The sequence below is a fragment of the Mustelus asterias genome, chromosome 21 (assembly GCF_964213995.1).
Source record: "Mustelus asterias chromosome 21, sMusAst1.hap1.1, whole genome shotgun sequence".
NCBI classification, from domain to species: Eukaryota; Metazoa; Chordata; class Chondrichthyes; order Carcharhiniformes; family Triakidae; genus Mustelus; species Mustelus asterias.
The window spans coordinates 51848682-51865402 of NC_135821.1; the positions used below are offsets into that span (position 1 = coordinate 51848682).

The 16721-nt window shown below is 39.2% G+C and overlaps 1 protein-coding gene across 21 annotated transcripts in view; it reads left to right on the plus strand.

Annotated features, from left to right (window-relative positions):
- macf1a (microtubule actin crosslinking factor 1a) overlaps positions 1-16721 on the plus strand; it is a 496134-nt gene that overhangs the window by 137596 nt on the left and 341817 nt on the right. For all 21 annotated transcript variants that reach the window (XM_078237840.1, XM_078237846.1, XM_078237833.1 and 18 more), the window contains exon 2: positions 5907-5968. In XM_078237840.1, coding sequence (XP_078093966.1) covers positions 5907-5968 — 62 coding nt within the window. The remainder of the gene's footprint in view (positions 1-5906; positions 5969-16721) is intronic.

Sequence of the window (16721 nt, forward strand, 5' to 3'; positions counted from 1 at the left end):
AATTGCTGGAGAAACACTAATCTATGGAAATTTTGAATAGCTTCAAATGAGGACACTGTATTTTAATATAACAGTTTTCTCCTCCACACTGCCCCCCCCCCCCCCCCCCCCCAAACTGAAGACGTGGAACTGTTCTTCCGTTTGCGTCTGTTGACTTATTAATCTAAAAGTCTTGTAACAACTATTTCAGTCCCTTTAATTTAATATGCTGGGCACTTTCAAAGTGGACACACTACTTTGAAAAGATATGATGAAACTCACCTTTCTGATGTGTTTTCTCTTCTAGTACTGATACTTCATCAGGCTTTAAATGCTTTAATTAATTGCTAGGCCAAGTGATAGTCAAATGTCACATGTAACAGAGTCGTGCAATGATTGTTATTTCCTTGAAAACGAATATTTAATAATGGAAATTGCATTTCATTCTTTGCTTTTTGTTGGTTGTGCATTTGGAAATACAACCTATTTACGTAGTAAGCTTCGTTTCATGGAGGATTCTGGGTCTGCGATTTCTCTACAATGGGCACTGAATTTACATCTGGCAACTGGTGATTGGCGTATATGTTTTCCCCTTGGAGGGGAAGTGAAAAATTTCATTTAATGGTTCTGTTTGTTTTGAACTACTTGAGAGTTAGACTGCATCTTTGGTTAAATATCTGTCGACTTCAGATGGGATGGGATCCAAATGAAAACAAACTTATTAAGGGAAATATGTATGTTTTAATAAAAGATGTGTTGAATTAATGTCTAATTATATAACAAATTCATACATATACTTTTTTGATATTGATCTCCATGCACTGTTATTTTGAACTTTAGATTCCCCTTGTAATATCTAACAGCAGATGCTTCCCCATGGTGTCAACCATGAGGATGTTGAGAAACACATCACTACAGAAATTGACTTAGTTTGTTTTGAGTATTCCATGCTATTTTAAATGATGGTTTACAAATACATTTTGTGCTGCTATTTATTTTGTTTGGTCTAAACCACAGTACAAGATGAGACCAGACTGAAAACAGCGTTTTTTGTTTCAGGTATTCACCAATATATTTGGGTAGCGAGCTTGCAATAACATGGCATTAAATTGACTGTGTAAAAATAAATTGTAGTAACAAAAATATATACCTGCACATGTTGAGTAAATTTCTCCCAAAGGTTTTTTAAACAAGCTACATATAATGGTAGAGAAGATGACTGAGAATGGACAGCATTAAATTGCTCGTCTTGGCCATTACTTGTTGATGATTTGGCCAATGGTGCCAGCCATGATTCAATGGTAGTGCTCTTGCCCATGATTCAAAAGATTGTTCAAGCTCCACTCCAGAGACTTGAACTCAAAATCTAAGCTTTGACCCTCGTCATAAGTGCCACCTTCCAGATGAGATGTTCTGATCATTATTGTTCCCTCCTTAGCACAAAAACATTTTGTCATGATCACGTTACTGTTTGAAAAACCTTCCTTGTGCACAAGTTAGTTGCTGTGTTTCTTTTATGGGGCAGACAGGAAAGTGGAGTTAAGACCATAGTCAAACCAGCCATGATCTTATCAAAAGACAGCAGACTGCCCCCAAATCCTATATTCCTACTTTATTATACCAATATGCTGCCTCGGTTATAAATTGTTTGGGGCATACCAAGATTGTGAATGGCACTATATAAATGCAAGTGCCTGTCTTTCTTATCTAGGAAGGGCCATTTGTTTTGCTCACTAATTGATTAGAATTTTTTCCCATAATTTTAACAATTCCAGGTGGATAATACAATTGTTTATGTTCATATTTAAATACATGAAAATGCTCCAATCTGACAATTGTTTTTGACAATCTCAAACCAAAATTGGAGAAGAAAATATTTATGATCAAATTTATTCTCTTTCCAATCTGTTTTCCAATGTATGAACCAACTGTAGACAAGAGCTCAAGTTGTTGGCCTGATCCGAGCCTTTTCAAATACCACTCCGGGATAACTCTTATGCAGTGTTTATCCTTTTCTCTAGAGATCAGTTATATAGCTGAAATTAAGAATGTATTGTTGCTCTGTTTTGGTACTCGTGGACCAAAATAATTTTAACTCCCAAGTGTCGTAAATTCTTCTTTGTCGAAATTCTTAACTTGCAGATTAATATGATGCCTCTTCAAAATTTTGTAAAACCTTTTACTGAGGTATTAAATTTGAGACATTGATTAAGGTGTTGCATTTATTGGTTTTCTATATTTAAGACTGTTGTCACTGTGCACCTTCTACATTCATATACATGAAAATCCATAAAGATTGTCATCCTCAAATATTCTTAAAGCCCCTCAGCTAGTTCGGAATCTGTCATCCAAGCAACAATACAAGTGTTGTGATACCACCTCTGCTTCACTTCTCATCAGATGTTGTAGGCCAAACTACATTTTGAAGCTTCCCAAATGTCTGTTGTGTCTCCTGGGAACTTTTATCAATTTGCTTTTAACACTGAGAACAATGTTAGCACAGCTGTTTTCTTGTAATGCTAAAATGAATTGTGGTGGGGTGAGAGAATCAATCTGGGCCTTAGTTGAGGTCTGTATGTATCACACTTGTCACTGAGCTGTATATGCAGAAATGAAAGATTGCCATTGGTGTAACAAATATTTGAGCAGGGTATTGCAATACAAAGTCTGAGATTGATGGACTAGTAATAGCTGCTTAATTTATATTGCTGGGGATTCACTCCCTACACCTCTTTACCTCTCTTGATACACTCCTTAAAACCCACTTCTTTGATCAAGCTTTTAATCATCTGATATAATATCCCTTTATGTGGCTTGGTGTCATATTTTTGTTTTTATAATGCTCCTGTGAAGTGCCTTTGGATTTTTTTATGTTAAAGATGCTATGTAAATATAAATTGTTGTAATTTCACGAATTGAAGTAGATTGGTTGGTACTGAAACTAGCAGATAAAATGCTGAAATACCGGAACAGGTTATTTTAAAAACACTAGAAACAATTACAATGAAGTTTGGTTCATTTTATTATCTAGAACTGTACATAAATATAATTCAAATTTTAGTGTAAAGAAAACTATTTCTGAATTGATTTCATTGTAGGAGAATGTTTACTGGATGTCTTCTGTGAAAAGATAAATTGTAGTTGCCTTTTGAAATGTATCCTACAGAAAATGGTCTGCGGCATGCTTCTTGTAGGATGAAATCATCCGGTTGATGTCTGTATGCTTACATGATTGCAGCTTTTGCAGTCAGTCTTAACTCATTAGGAATAAAGCACACTTAAGATGCTCCATCTGTTCATCCAACAAATGGCAAATTTCTCTATAAATTCAGAAAAAATTATCGTTTGGAATTTGGGTTAATTGAACAGTACTAAGATCTCTCTCATAAGTTCCTGTTCAGTAACTGTAATATATATGGTCCTGGATTTCAACTTCTCTTCCCCATCCCTCAAGTTTTGAGTTTACTCTGTTTATTTCTTCCCCGTTTCTTAATTTTTCATTAACTATTCACCAACCCAGAAAGCCATCATAAAAATTGTTCTAAGGTTTCTGCCATTGAAGTTGATATGTGATGGGAACCAAAGATGATTTTGTGCTTTTATTTTTAAGAAAGAAATTCCCTATTGTGAGCAAATGCTGAGTTACCATTTGTCATTACCCAATGAAATGAGTTAAGTAATGGCTTTAAAATTGGGAGAGTTTCAGCATGCCTGCCACCACCCTCTGGTCCAGTACAATGCATGCTATCAAACTATGCTATTATTCTGCACTTTTTGTTTTAACTTAAGAATACATGTTAGTTTAGTCATATCTTTAGCTTTTCAGTATTAATTTTGTCGTGTTAATAGTGTTTTTGATGAAAGTGTTAAATAATTAATGGCTTTATTAGGTTTGACAGTCTAAATCTGATGGATCCTAGTGGCTAAGTTGTCAGCCGCAAGATGTATACCTGAGGATGTTGCCTTACAAGAGAAATGCGATGAAGTACAGGCAGAATGCATACATGTGAGATCACAGTTTTGAACCAGGGGTTTAGAAATTGCATCGTCACATGGTAATCTCCTGCCAAATATGTAAGAATAACAAGGCCGTGGGGACCAAATATAGAAGAATTGCTTGGCCTTTGATCCGTCAAAAAACAAGCTATTGTTGGATCTAATGGCCTATTCTTTACTTAGAAATCTTGCATTATGAACTGGATGTCCTTGAACATACAAAATATTTTACTTCAACTTTTGATTTTGGAAAAAGTGAATTGGAAGCCCATTGAGCAGTTCTTTATTATAGAGAGTATGATCTATACTAATTCCCAGAGTTGTTTGCTATATAGTTATTTAGTGTATATGTGATGGCTGAGAAACTGGAAAAAAAAACTACTTTACAGTGACTTGCCTCTTGAAAAAACCTGCCATTTTTCTGGATTTTGAGGCAGGATATTTAAGGGTGCATTGATCTAGCCTATGTGCAGTTATCGAGCAAGTGCTGGTAACTGAGGCTAACAAACGATTGCCAGATTTCTGAAAACTTAGAATGTATGGAATGGAGATGGTAATCCTGACAGAGAAAAAAACTAAGCGGGCATATATGTTTTGCAAACAAATATAGTGTTTGCTTAAATGAGCTGTATGGTTGGCGAAAGATCGAGAAGATTGTCCTGGTTTCTGTGGCATTTTTACCAACTCTTTTTTCTGTTTTGTTGATTGCTGTTATATTTTCATTTTTTTTTTGTGACCTTGAGACGAGGGATATTTGTGGTCGAAGTAGTAAACACATCCAAGTCAGTTATAGCCCAAATAGATGCAAAGTATGCCTCAATATCATAACCTTAACTTAACCTTAGAAAAACACCCCAGCTGCATATTTTGCTATTTCCTGTACCAGCTATCTCATGCTCCTGAGTGAAATTGTCAATTAATGCCAAATAACTATGTTTATGAAATTGAGTTACTAAATTAATCTTGAATAGGCATTTGTATTTGTTGGAGATCTGAATTACCCCCCTCTAATTTTTTTAAAAGTTAATAATGATGGTGTTCTCATTTAATGTGGTACACAGCCTTTCTATAACAAGACAAAGTACAAGAGCATTGCCCAGTGCATGCTATTTTGGAAAGGTATTTAGTGCTTGGAAAATAACATTTAGGAGTTAACTTAGACAGTTTCATAGAACCCCTACAGTACAGAAGGAGTCAAGTCTGCACCAACTCTCTGACAGAGTATCTTACCCAAGCCCTCTCACCTGCCCTAGCCCTGCAACCCCATCTCCAGAGGAAACCCACACAGACACGGGGAGAATGTGCAAACTCCACACAGTCACCCAAGGCCGGAATTGAATCCAGGTCCCTGGCGCTGTGAGGCAGCAGTGCTAACCGCTGTGCCACCATGCTACCCTTATAATTTATATGAAGCAACAAAGCTGAGTAGATATGGACATAACATTTTCTCATTCATGGACTCATTACACCTTCACACTACTTGAATTTTAATTTGATGCCCTCAAGGGAAAGAAATAGTAAAGATGAAATCTCAATAATGGTAAAATACGCCATCAGAAATTATTGGTAATTATGAAAAGCTTCATTGCTTAAATTGTGCTGATTGCAACTAATTATTGCAGGGAAGACAGAGAGGAGAGAGGAAATCTAACATTTTAAAATATAAAAACACAAAGTACTGGAAAAACTCAGGAGGTCTGGCAAAAGACATGGAGAGAGAAACAGAGTTAACGTTTTACTCTTCAGTAACTTACTGAAGTTACTCTTGGAACATGGAAACTAGAAGCAGGAGTTGGCCATTCGGCCCTTCGAGCCTGCTCCACCATTCATTTTGACCATGGCTGATCATCGAATTCAGCATCCTGATATATATATATATCTCTCTCTGTTGGAGACGAATTAACTCATTTTCCTTTTTTCTGTTTGTACAGATGAGCGTGACAGAGTGCAGAAAAAGACGTTCACAAAATGGATCAACAAGCATCTTATAAAGGTACAGTTGTTTAACTTCACTATTCTGGGAGGGCTCCATGATGCTTCAGGTCTATTTTTAATCTTGCATTAATAAATAGATCCGAAGATTGTTATACAAACTCTTTGACTCTTGACATGTAGGGTTTTTCTTCCTGTATTAAATTTTCATGAATACGTTTCATTCTCCTTTTCCAGCATCCTGTGTTAATCTATTTTACTCCAATATTCTCTATAGTTAAAGAATATGTAAAGCAGTATTATGCAATTTTACAGGGGGCTTATGTCAGAATGCAAGATTTGCAACTGATCAGTGCATTACCATGATTTTGTTGCTACATTTTCAGACTTATCTGTTATTTGCAGTTTGTTTTGCTCACAATATTCTGCAACCATCAATGAGATGGAGAAGTAGTTGTTCAATTGTTGGGATCATTGATCGAGGAACAAAAGTGTTGGTCAGAAATCAGGAGAAACAAATGGCCCCCGAGTCGGACAGGGCTGCAAAAGCCGAGCAAATTTAATAGTTTATAAAGCATGAGTTTCTCAGTTTGGATTTCAGAGTCTGCAAGAAGATCGGACTCTGCAATTTTGTATTTCTGTTTGTCAGCACATATGTATTTTTTAGTACATTTTTCGAATCAAGTAAATGAATATTTTGTGTGAAATTTGCCATTGAAGTATTGGAAAGTATGGATTTTGTTTTTTGTTATTTTGAAGCTGTTTTGTTATTTTAAAGAGTACCCAAATATGCTTCTTAAAAAAGAACAAATTTAGAGTAATGGCTGTGTCCCTTCTCTGCACTTTCTATCTCCAACAAGTACTGATTACTGAAGCTCATCACCAAGCTCTCATGCACATTTCCTCTCTCTTAGTTTTCTGCAACTAAAATCCCTAATCATGCTCACATCTGGGGTGTCACCTCTCGGCTCTACAGTGTAAATTTATGGAGTGGTTTATGGAGTGGTGAGATGTAAAAATCTTAAAACTGACCAACTTACCCACCTCTGAGTTTAATGGTGGTGTAACGGGACTGGTATCAAACCCAATCCCATGATTGGCCTCACATTTAACCAGTTTTTAAAGTCAGGTTTCCCTGACCTCAGGAAACCTGACAAATGAAAGGAGGCACAGACAGCTCTGGAAAGGTCAAGTGCTCTTATTGCTATTTTTGGTTTCGATGGAGCAGGAATGCCTTCATTTTTTTCTCCTGTCTCCCAAAGATTACCCACCTCCCTCTTCACCAGGTTTGGGGATTGAACACCCACTAGCAGCTGTCTGTCTCTCGCAACTGTAGCCTGTTCCATAGTGTTCTCCATCTGATTGAAAGCTAAAGTACTTAATTTTTTTCAGAACTTATTTCCAAACAAGTGCTGATTACTAGAGCATGTCACTGGGCCTCAAATAGTTCTTCAGCACATCACCAAACTCTAAATAGCTTCACAGGCTATCTTGCCCAATAGATGTTCTGTGGCCACACAAATATTTCCATAGGATAGGAGTATTGTGTTGCTATTTTAGGAAGGAGTAATAAATTATCACAGCTGTGCATTACATGATAAATGTTCCAAATGTGTTTACTCAACTACAGGAATTCAATATCAACTAGAGCTTTCAAATTTTTTAAACTTATCTTTTGCTGTCACAATTCTTCAGCTTACATGACAGAATAATCTACAGCTACAGACTGTTTCACTCTTCTTGTCTCCATTACTATCCAAATGCTCTTCCTAGTTACCCAGGAGAAACTGTGGATCATGTTTTGGATTTCTTTTCACCACTTCTTATTGTCTTTATGGAAAGGATGAGTTGTGTTTTAAAATGAAATCTATAGGCCTAAAAGAAAAGGGCTGCAGGTGTACATGTATTCTAACCAAACCAATCAATTTGTGGAATGCTGTGGCTCACTATCTATTTCGGACTAAGACAATGAGCGTCAACTGTCTCATTCCAAGCTTATGAAGCAAGGATGGCTTCCTCTGGGGCAGTATTAGACACGCTACATTGGCATCATCATCTTTTGTCTATGGAAGTGGGGGAGGAGAAAGAAGGTCACTCCTGATATTAGTTCAGTTGCTCACATCTAGGCAGCAACAGATTTGGGATAATGGCCCAACAATAATTTTGTTGGCCTCGCACACAAATAAAGGACAATTTGACAGCAGCAGATAATTTTCCCAAAAGGGAAGTCCCAGTATTTTTTTAAATGATTGGTCCATTGGTGAAAAATTAGATAGAAGATAAATCATTGGTGTAGCTCTTCCAACTTGAAATGGAGGAATAAGGGCTAAGGGGCACAAGAGCATTTAAGGAGCCAGTTACATCTGGGATGGAAGCCTGGTTGAGCAAAGAAAGTTCACTCTCAAGCTCAGTGCAAGATGCTTGGACTGCTTATGGGAGTGCTTAGAACATAGAACATAGAAAGCCACAGCACAAACAGGCCCTTCGGCCCACAAGTTGCGCCGATCACATCCCCACCTCTAGGCCTATCTATAGCCCTCAATCCCATTAAATCCCATGTACTCATCCAGAAGTCTCTTAAAAGACCCCAACGAGTTTGCCTCCACCACCACCGACGTCAGCCGATTCCACTCACCCACCACCCTCTGAGTGAAAAACTTACCCCTGACATCTCCTCTGTACCTACCCCCCAGCACCTTAAACCTGTGTCCTCTCGTAGCAACCATTTCAGCCCTTGGAAATAGCCTCTGAGAGTCTACCCTATCCAGACCTCTCAACATCTTGTAAACCTCTATCAGGTCACCTCTCATCCTTCGTCTCTCCAGGGAGAAGAGACCAAGCTCCCTCAACCTATCCTCATAAGGCATGCCCCCCAATCCAGGCAACATCCTTGTAAATCTCCTCTGCACCCTTTCAATGGCTTCAACATCTTTCCTGTAATGAGGTGACCAGAACTGCGCGCAGTACTCCAAGTGGGGTCTAACCAGGGTCCTATAAAGCTGCAGCATTATCTCCCGACTCCTAAACTCAATCCCTCGATTAATGAAGGCTAGTACGCCGTACGCCTTCTTGACCGCATCCTCCACCTGCGAGGCCGATTTAAGAGTCCTATGGACCCGGACCCCAAGGTCCTTCTGATCCTCTACACTGCTAAGAATGGTACCCTTCATATTATACTGCTGCTTCATCCCATTGGATCTGCCAAAATGGATCACCACACACTTATCCGGGTTGAAGTCCATCTGCCACTTCTCCGCCCAGTCTTGCATTCTATCTATGTCTCGCTGCAACTTCTGACATCCCTCCAAACTATCCACAACACCACCTACCTTGGTGTCGTCAGCAAACTTACCAACCCATCCCTCCACTTCCTCATCCAGGTCATTTATGAAAATGACAAACAGCAAGGGTCCCAGAACAGATCCCTGGGGCACTCCACTGGTCACTGACCTCCATGCAGAGAAAGACCCCTCCACAGCCACTCTCTGCCTTCTGCAGGCAAGCCAGTTCTGGATCCACAAGGCAACAGCCCCTTGGATCCCATGCCCTCTCACTTTCTCAAGAAGTCTTGCATGGGGGACCTTATCGAACGCCTTGCTGAAGTCCATATAGACCACATCCACCGCTCTTCCTTCGTCAATGTGTTTGGTCACATTTTCAAAGAACTCAACCAGGCTCGTAAGGCACGACCTGCCCTTGACAAAGCCGTGCTGACTACTTTTGATCATACTAAACTTCTCTAGATGATCATAAATCCTGTCTCTCAGGATCCTCTCCATCAACTTACCAACCACTGAGGTTAGACTCACCGGTCGGTAATTTCCCGGGCTGTCCCTGTTCCCTTTCTTGAATATAGGGACCACATCTGCAATCCTCCAATCCTCCGGAACCTCTCCCGTCTCCATCGACGATAGCACTGTTGTACAAGGATATCTAAGGCAGGCCTCAAATGTGAGTGTCAGTCAGAGTCTGTATCAAAACTTGCGCAACTCTGAGTTGAGAGTTTATTACTTGGCTGCAAGAGTAATGACATTCACATTTAAAAGTTATTTTCTTACTAGTTTTGTCATCCTCTCTCTCTTTAGGGACATTTAGTACTTCAAAACAAGTGGAATCAATTGTCCTTTATTTGTGTGCAGGGCCAACAAAAATATTGTCGGGCCATTATCCCATGGATCATTAATCCAAATCTGTTGCTGCCCAGATGTGAGCAGCATATGCTGAACTAATATCAGGAGTGACCTCCTTTCCCCTCCCCTCACATCTATAGACAAAAGATGATGATGCCACTGAGCAATTTGAGGAAGCATTTTTTTCATAATAGACTCAGAGTATAAGCTAAAAAAAAATGGAAACACTGTTGTAAAACTGCAGCATTGGTTAAAAATAAACACTGCTTATCAGAATGAGGCAGATGTGATTTTAGTCATTTTTTGCTGCATTGAATTTGCAAATTTTTGTTTGTTGAAATGACTGGTTGATCTAGAGGTACTCAAACAAGAGAAGTATATGTTATGTCGTCTTGGAGGTCATACACTGATTGCTCACTTGTATATACAATTGCAAGTGAATGATGGCCTATCATTTAGCCTCTCTATCTGTATGCACCTATATACATCTTGAAAGTGTATCTTTATTTATACACAGGCATGCATACACACACATGCCTATGAGGGTATGCACATACTAAAAGAAAAGGAAGTCCTTTTGTAGGGTGTAAGTAAAAAAATCTAGATGGAAAGGAAAAGAGATAATAGAATAGTGAGTCACCAACAACAGCATAATGGGTTTAATTAGATTAAACTTTGGATAAAACTATTTTAGACCTAGTATTGTGCAATGAGGAAGGGTTACTTTGTAATCTCATCATAAAAGATTCACTAGGAAATGGTGATCATTGTACAGTTGTTGTGGTTCGGGTCAGAAACTCCAGACTGCTTTATGGAGTCTGCCTGGATCATAAATTTTGCACCTTGAATTTGGCTATGATAAGTATGATATGTTTCACTTCAGATATGATTCAAATGACCCACTAGGGAGCTTTTATCAAACAAAGTTTATTTAAGAATACACGTATGGAAAGAAAATTAGCAATACCTTTTATCAATTACAAGCAAAAACAAAACAACCGTGATAATATATAGCCCTTAACTATATCTAAGATGTTCCAATCAAACCAAATCCTTCCATAGACAAAACCCTTTAAACAAGTTCAACACAGCAAAGTCTTATGCTCACATGATACTGGAATCGAGTCCTTTGGTTAGAGAATTGAAAATTCTCTGTCTTGTAAGTTCTAGTAGTCCTCTTGACACACCCAGAACAGTTTGAAGTCAGAACAGCTTCCAGAACTCCAGGTAGACTCTGGTCAAGCAACCAACAGCAGATTTTATACTCAGGAAGGCTTTTAGCTAACCAACAGAATTTCCAAAACCAGGGTGCGAGAGAGACTTATTTTCAGCTCGCTGTCCCTTCTAAAACTCAAACTTGCAGCTCCAAACTGAAAATGAAAGAGCCCCTATCACGTAACCTGCCAACCAGATTTTCTCCTAACAATGCAGAGCCATAAAAGATCCCACGGTAAAAATAAGCAAACCTCGTTTTAATCAGCAATGAAAGAATCTCCAGACAAGCTGGTGCCATAATGGCATCAGCTAAGGCTCTAAGCTGAGAAACACTGAAGCTGAGAGCTGCAGAGATCATGATTAAAAATAAAACCTTTCTTAAAGGTACACTAACATCATACAGTTGAATTCTATATTAAGTTTGAAAATGATATACTCCAGCCCTAGACAAGAGTTTTAAACTTAAACAAAACAATAACGTAGGTGTGAGGAAAGAACTGACTAACGTTCATTGGGGGAATAACCTAAAAGGTATGGTGGTAAATAAACAGTGGGGAACATTGAAGGAAACAATTCAAAATGTTCAACAGAAATGCATTCTATTAAAAATCAAAAACTCAGAAAAGATCTATCCTTGGCTCACTCAGGAAGTTGAGGATAATATTAGATTAAAAGAAGTGGCTTATAATGTTGCAAAGATTTGTAGTAAACCGGAGGATTTGGAGTGTTTCAGAAATCAGTATAGGGTGACCAAAATGTTGATTAAAAAGAGAAACAATAGATTATGAGAGTAAAGTAGCTAGGATTATAAGCACTAAAAATAACAGGCCAGTTAGCCTAACACTGGTTGTTGATAAAATACTAGAACCTATTGCTAAGGAAATCTTAAAAATGGAACTAGAAAAGCATAGTATGATCAGATAAAGACATCATGCTTTTACAAAAGCGAAAACTTGATTGATATATTTATTAGTGTTTTGAGGATGTAACTTGTAGGTAGTGTAGATAAAGTGAGACCAATAGATGTGGTATATTTTGATTTCTAAATGTCATCCAATAAGGTGACAGGCAAGATAAGCAAGATGAGAGCTGATGGAGTTGGGAGGTAATATACGAGTATGAGCAGGGGATTGGTTAACAGACAGGAAACAAAGAATAGGGAAATGGGACATTTTCAAGTTATCAGACTCACTATTTGAGTGACACAGGGATCAGTACTGGGGCCTTGATTATTTTCAATTTATATTAACAAGTGAAAAGATGGCAAATAATGTATGAGTTTGGTGGCAATACAAAGCTAGGTGAGAGTGGAAGCTATGAGGAATCACAAAGAAGCTATAAGGAGATGTGAACAATCTAACTGGGCAACAGGATGGCAGATAGAGTATAATGTTGGGCAGTGTGCAGTTAATCATTAGAAAAGCAGAATACTTTTTTAAAGTGTTAAACTTGTAAATGTTGATGATCAGAGAGCCTTGGGTGTGCTCGTACAAGGATCACTAAGTTGACATGCAAGTACAGCAAGCAATTAGGAAGATAAATGGCTTGTTGGTTTTTATTGCAAGGGGATTGGGGTACAAGAATTAAGATGTCTTGCTAGAATGATACAAGGCTTGGGTGAGACCACATCTGGAATACTGTGCCCAGATTTTAGACTCCATATTTAAGGAAGGATATGCTTGCGTTGGAGGTGGTACAATGAAGGTTTATTAGATTGGTTCCTGGTATGAAAGAGATGTCCTAAGAAGAGAGGCTGAATAAAATTAGTCCTCAACTCTTGCTCAGAAGAATAAGAGGTGATCTCATCTAAAGGGACGTAATGTGGCAGACACCGAAAGATTGTTCCCCCTTGACTGGGAAATCTTGAACAAGGGGACACCATCTCAGGATAAGGGATGGATAATTTTGGACTGAAATTAAAAATTTCTTCACCAAAGAATTGTGAATCTTTGGAATTCCTCAACCACAAAGGGCTGTGGATGCTCCATCGTTGAATGTGTTTAAGGAATTGAGGGGAGCAGGCAAGAAAGTGCGGAGAAGTCAAAGATCAGCCGTGATTGCATTGAATGCCAGAGCACATCTATGGGCAGTATAGTCTACTCCTACTCCGATTTCTTGTTATTAATTACTTGCTAACTGTGCAATAGAGAAGCAATAATTATACTAAAAGTAATTGCATCAACTTAAAATCATTTAGAAAGATAAAATGATGCATGCATAATGAATTGTGAAAACATTTTCACATCTCATGTACTTGTACTGATTAGAACTGGTGTTCCCAAACTGGGGGGGGGGGGGGGGGTCTGCGGGAACCAGGCAATTTGTGGGAGTCCCTTGGTGTCCAAGACAGGATGTGCTCATTTGTAAAATGTGAAAAATGCGGCAGAGTTGCTTGTTAAATCAGACGCTGACTTCTGGAGAAGATAGACTCTTGATGGGACAAACTGGGAACAGTACAAAACTCCATAATTGGACATGTGTGGTCAGTGGAGTGATCGAAAGAGTAGGGGGCCAGAGCGAGCCTTGGAGCAGGGGGGCCGGAGCAGTTCTCAGCGTTGGAGCAGTCCTCAGAGTGTAACAGAGGGGTGAGCATTCCAGTGTAATATATCCACATTCACGGTGTGCATTTTACTTCAGACTCGTGGTTAGGAAGGACATTGAATCCAAGACAAAAAGCTAGACATGACTGATGAAAGGGGAAAGCTTTGTTTTTTATATATTGCATATAAAAGCAAAAGCACATCTGGTATTAGATTTTTTGAATAGTTCATGTTACTATGAGAACATATCCTCATTAAATAACACAAAATACTTTCAATTCCAATTGTAATGTGAAAAATAAATCTTAGATTCACTCAGTAGATCAGCATTAGATGGTTTTTGGTAATTGGTAACAATACCTATTGTAAAAGAAATCGCAATTGCATCAAAGGACAACACAAGGCCATATCAACTATGTTAATGGTGATAACAGGTGTGACGGACTATGACCTCTCACTATATATTTTTATAAACTATCTACAAATATGCTCGTTGCTATTGGTAAAATTTTAAAACTGAAAAAGATCTTTAAATGGCTGAATCTTATGTCTGACTGACCCTTGATCAAAAGAAGCTAGTTAACAGTTTTGGGGAAAACTCGCACTTTGTTAACTCTGAGGAGTCAGTAATGACTACCTGAGGACTGTACAGCCCAATATCAAAGAGAACTATACAAAGGTTACTTGCCTTTAATAACCCAGGATGGCCAGAAGCAAGTGGATGGTCCACAACCTTTTCAATCCCTAATGGCTGAGACAGTTGGCGTTCTTTGGAATCCAGACGATGGATACGCATTCTTTGTCAAAGACCTGGTGGAGATGTGGGAGTCATGTGACATGGGCCTCTGCCTTGTGAAACAAATAATATTGCCTTGATGAACGACAATGCTCAGTCTGCTGTTTACTATCTAACAGCCTTACCAGTAAGTAGCTCTGCCCAGGTGGAATAACTGACCCCTGTCTATACTGCTTCTGCTGAAAATTCTGTACCATCACCTACAAGACAGATTAATCTCTGTATGTCTATCTCATTGTGTGAAGTCAACACCACCAGAAAAGTTAATTATCCAGAATCGGTTTTCAGTCCACTGACCTCCGTGAAGGAATGCCTCGTTGTACTTTGATTCTGGACTTTGGAACGTACGTGAAACCATATTTTCTTTTTGTAGTCCCTGAAATGTAAATCTTTCTTTGCTCTATCCCTCTCTTTATTATCTGAAAACAAGGAAGATGTGGCCACCCCTCTTTTCACATTTTGCATGTGCAAATAAGTTACCCCAATGTGTCATTCTATCTTGAGTTTGCTGTGGGATTATTAACAGAAAATTTAATTGCACTAAAACAGATGGGTTAAGAAATATTTTGTAAAGTGTAATGATATTCACATTTTCTCCAGAAATCGAGGTGCACTCTGAAGTGCTTCGGTTTAGCAGTGAGAACACTACAAACATTTCAATACTTTCATTACGGGGAATTCAATTCTTTTCAAACTATCATGGCCATGTTGCACTCAAAGGTGCTTCAATAAAGTTACATACAGTTAGTTTAAGCTCACAATCCGAGGGGTTTCACACAGTTACCAGTTTCTTGGTCTACATTGGCTGAAAGGACTTACACAATGGCTTTTCCCCATTGTGTCTTGGTGGCAGCTGCCCCAAGCTGGAGCACATCCTTCATGTAATCCTGGACCTTGGAATGTGCAAGTCTGCAACACGCAGTCGAGGACAGTTCTTTGTGCTGGGAAATCAACAAGCCTTAGAAATTAGAAACTGAAGTAGGCCAGTTGGCTTTTCGAGCCAGCTCCGTCATTCATCTTGATCATTGCTGATCATTGAATTTATTATCCTGATCTCCACCACCACCACCCCGCCCCCGCCCCCACTTCCTTCATATCCCTTGATCCCTTTAGCCCCAAGAGCTATATCTAATTTCTTGAAATCAGATAATGTTTTGGCCCCAACTACATTCTGTGGTCGTGAATTCCACACATTCACCACCCTCTGGGTGAAGAAATTTCTCCTCCCCTCAGTTCTAAAAGGTTCCTTATCCTCAAACTATCACCCCTAGTTCTGGACTCCCCCACCATTGGGAGCATTCTTTCTGAAGCTACCCTGTTAGAATTTTATAAGTTTCTATGAGATCCCCTCTCACTCTTCTAAATTCCAGTGAATATAATCCTAACTGACTTAGTCTGTCCTCATATGACAGACCTGCCATCCCAGGAATCAGCCTGGTAAACCTTTGCTGTACTCCCTCTATAGCGAGGACATCCTTCCTCAGATAAGGACACCAAAACTGCACACCATAGTCCAGGTGTGGCCTCACCAACGCTGTACACAATTGCAGCAAAACATCCCTATCCCTATACTCTAATTTTCTTGCTATGAAGGCCAACATACCATTTGACTTCTTTGCTGCCTACTGTACCTGCACACTAACATTCAGCGACAGATGAACGAGGACTCCAAGGTCTCGTTGTGTATCCACCCCTCTCAATTTACACCCATTCAAGTAATAATCTGTCTTCCTATTATTGTTGCCAAAGTGGATAACCTCACATTTATCCACATTATACTGCAACTGCCATGCAGATGCCCACACACTCAGCCTGTCTTGGGCGGACTAAAGAGCGTCTTTCATCGAGTTGATGATCCTCCAGCAGCAATTGATGTTTGTCTCGGTGTGTGTCCCTGGGAACAGCCCGTAGAACAAAGTCCTGCATCGCAAAACTGCTTGGGATGAACCTCAACAAATACCACTGCATCTCTCTCCAGTCCTTTGTTGCAAAAGCACATTCCCCAAGGAAGAGTGCAACTTCTTTTCCCTTCCGCACCCACTTCGAGGGCAGCTTGTGGTGGTGCAGATACCATGAATGTGTATAAAGGAGCTGATGGGGAGTGCCCTTCTCACCAGCAGCCAAGCTAGGTCT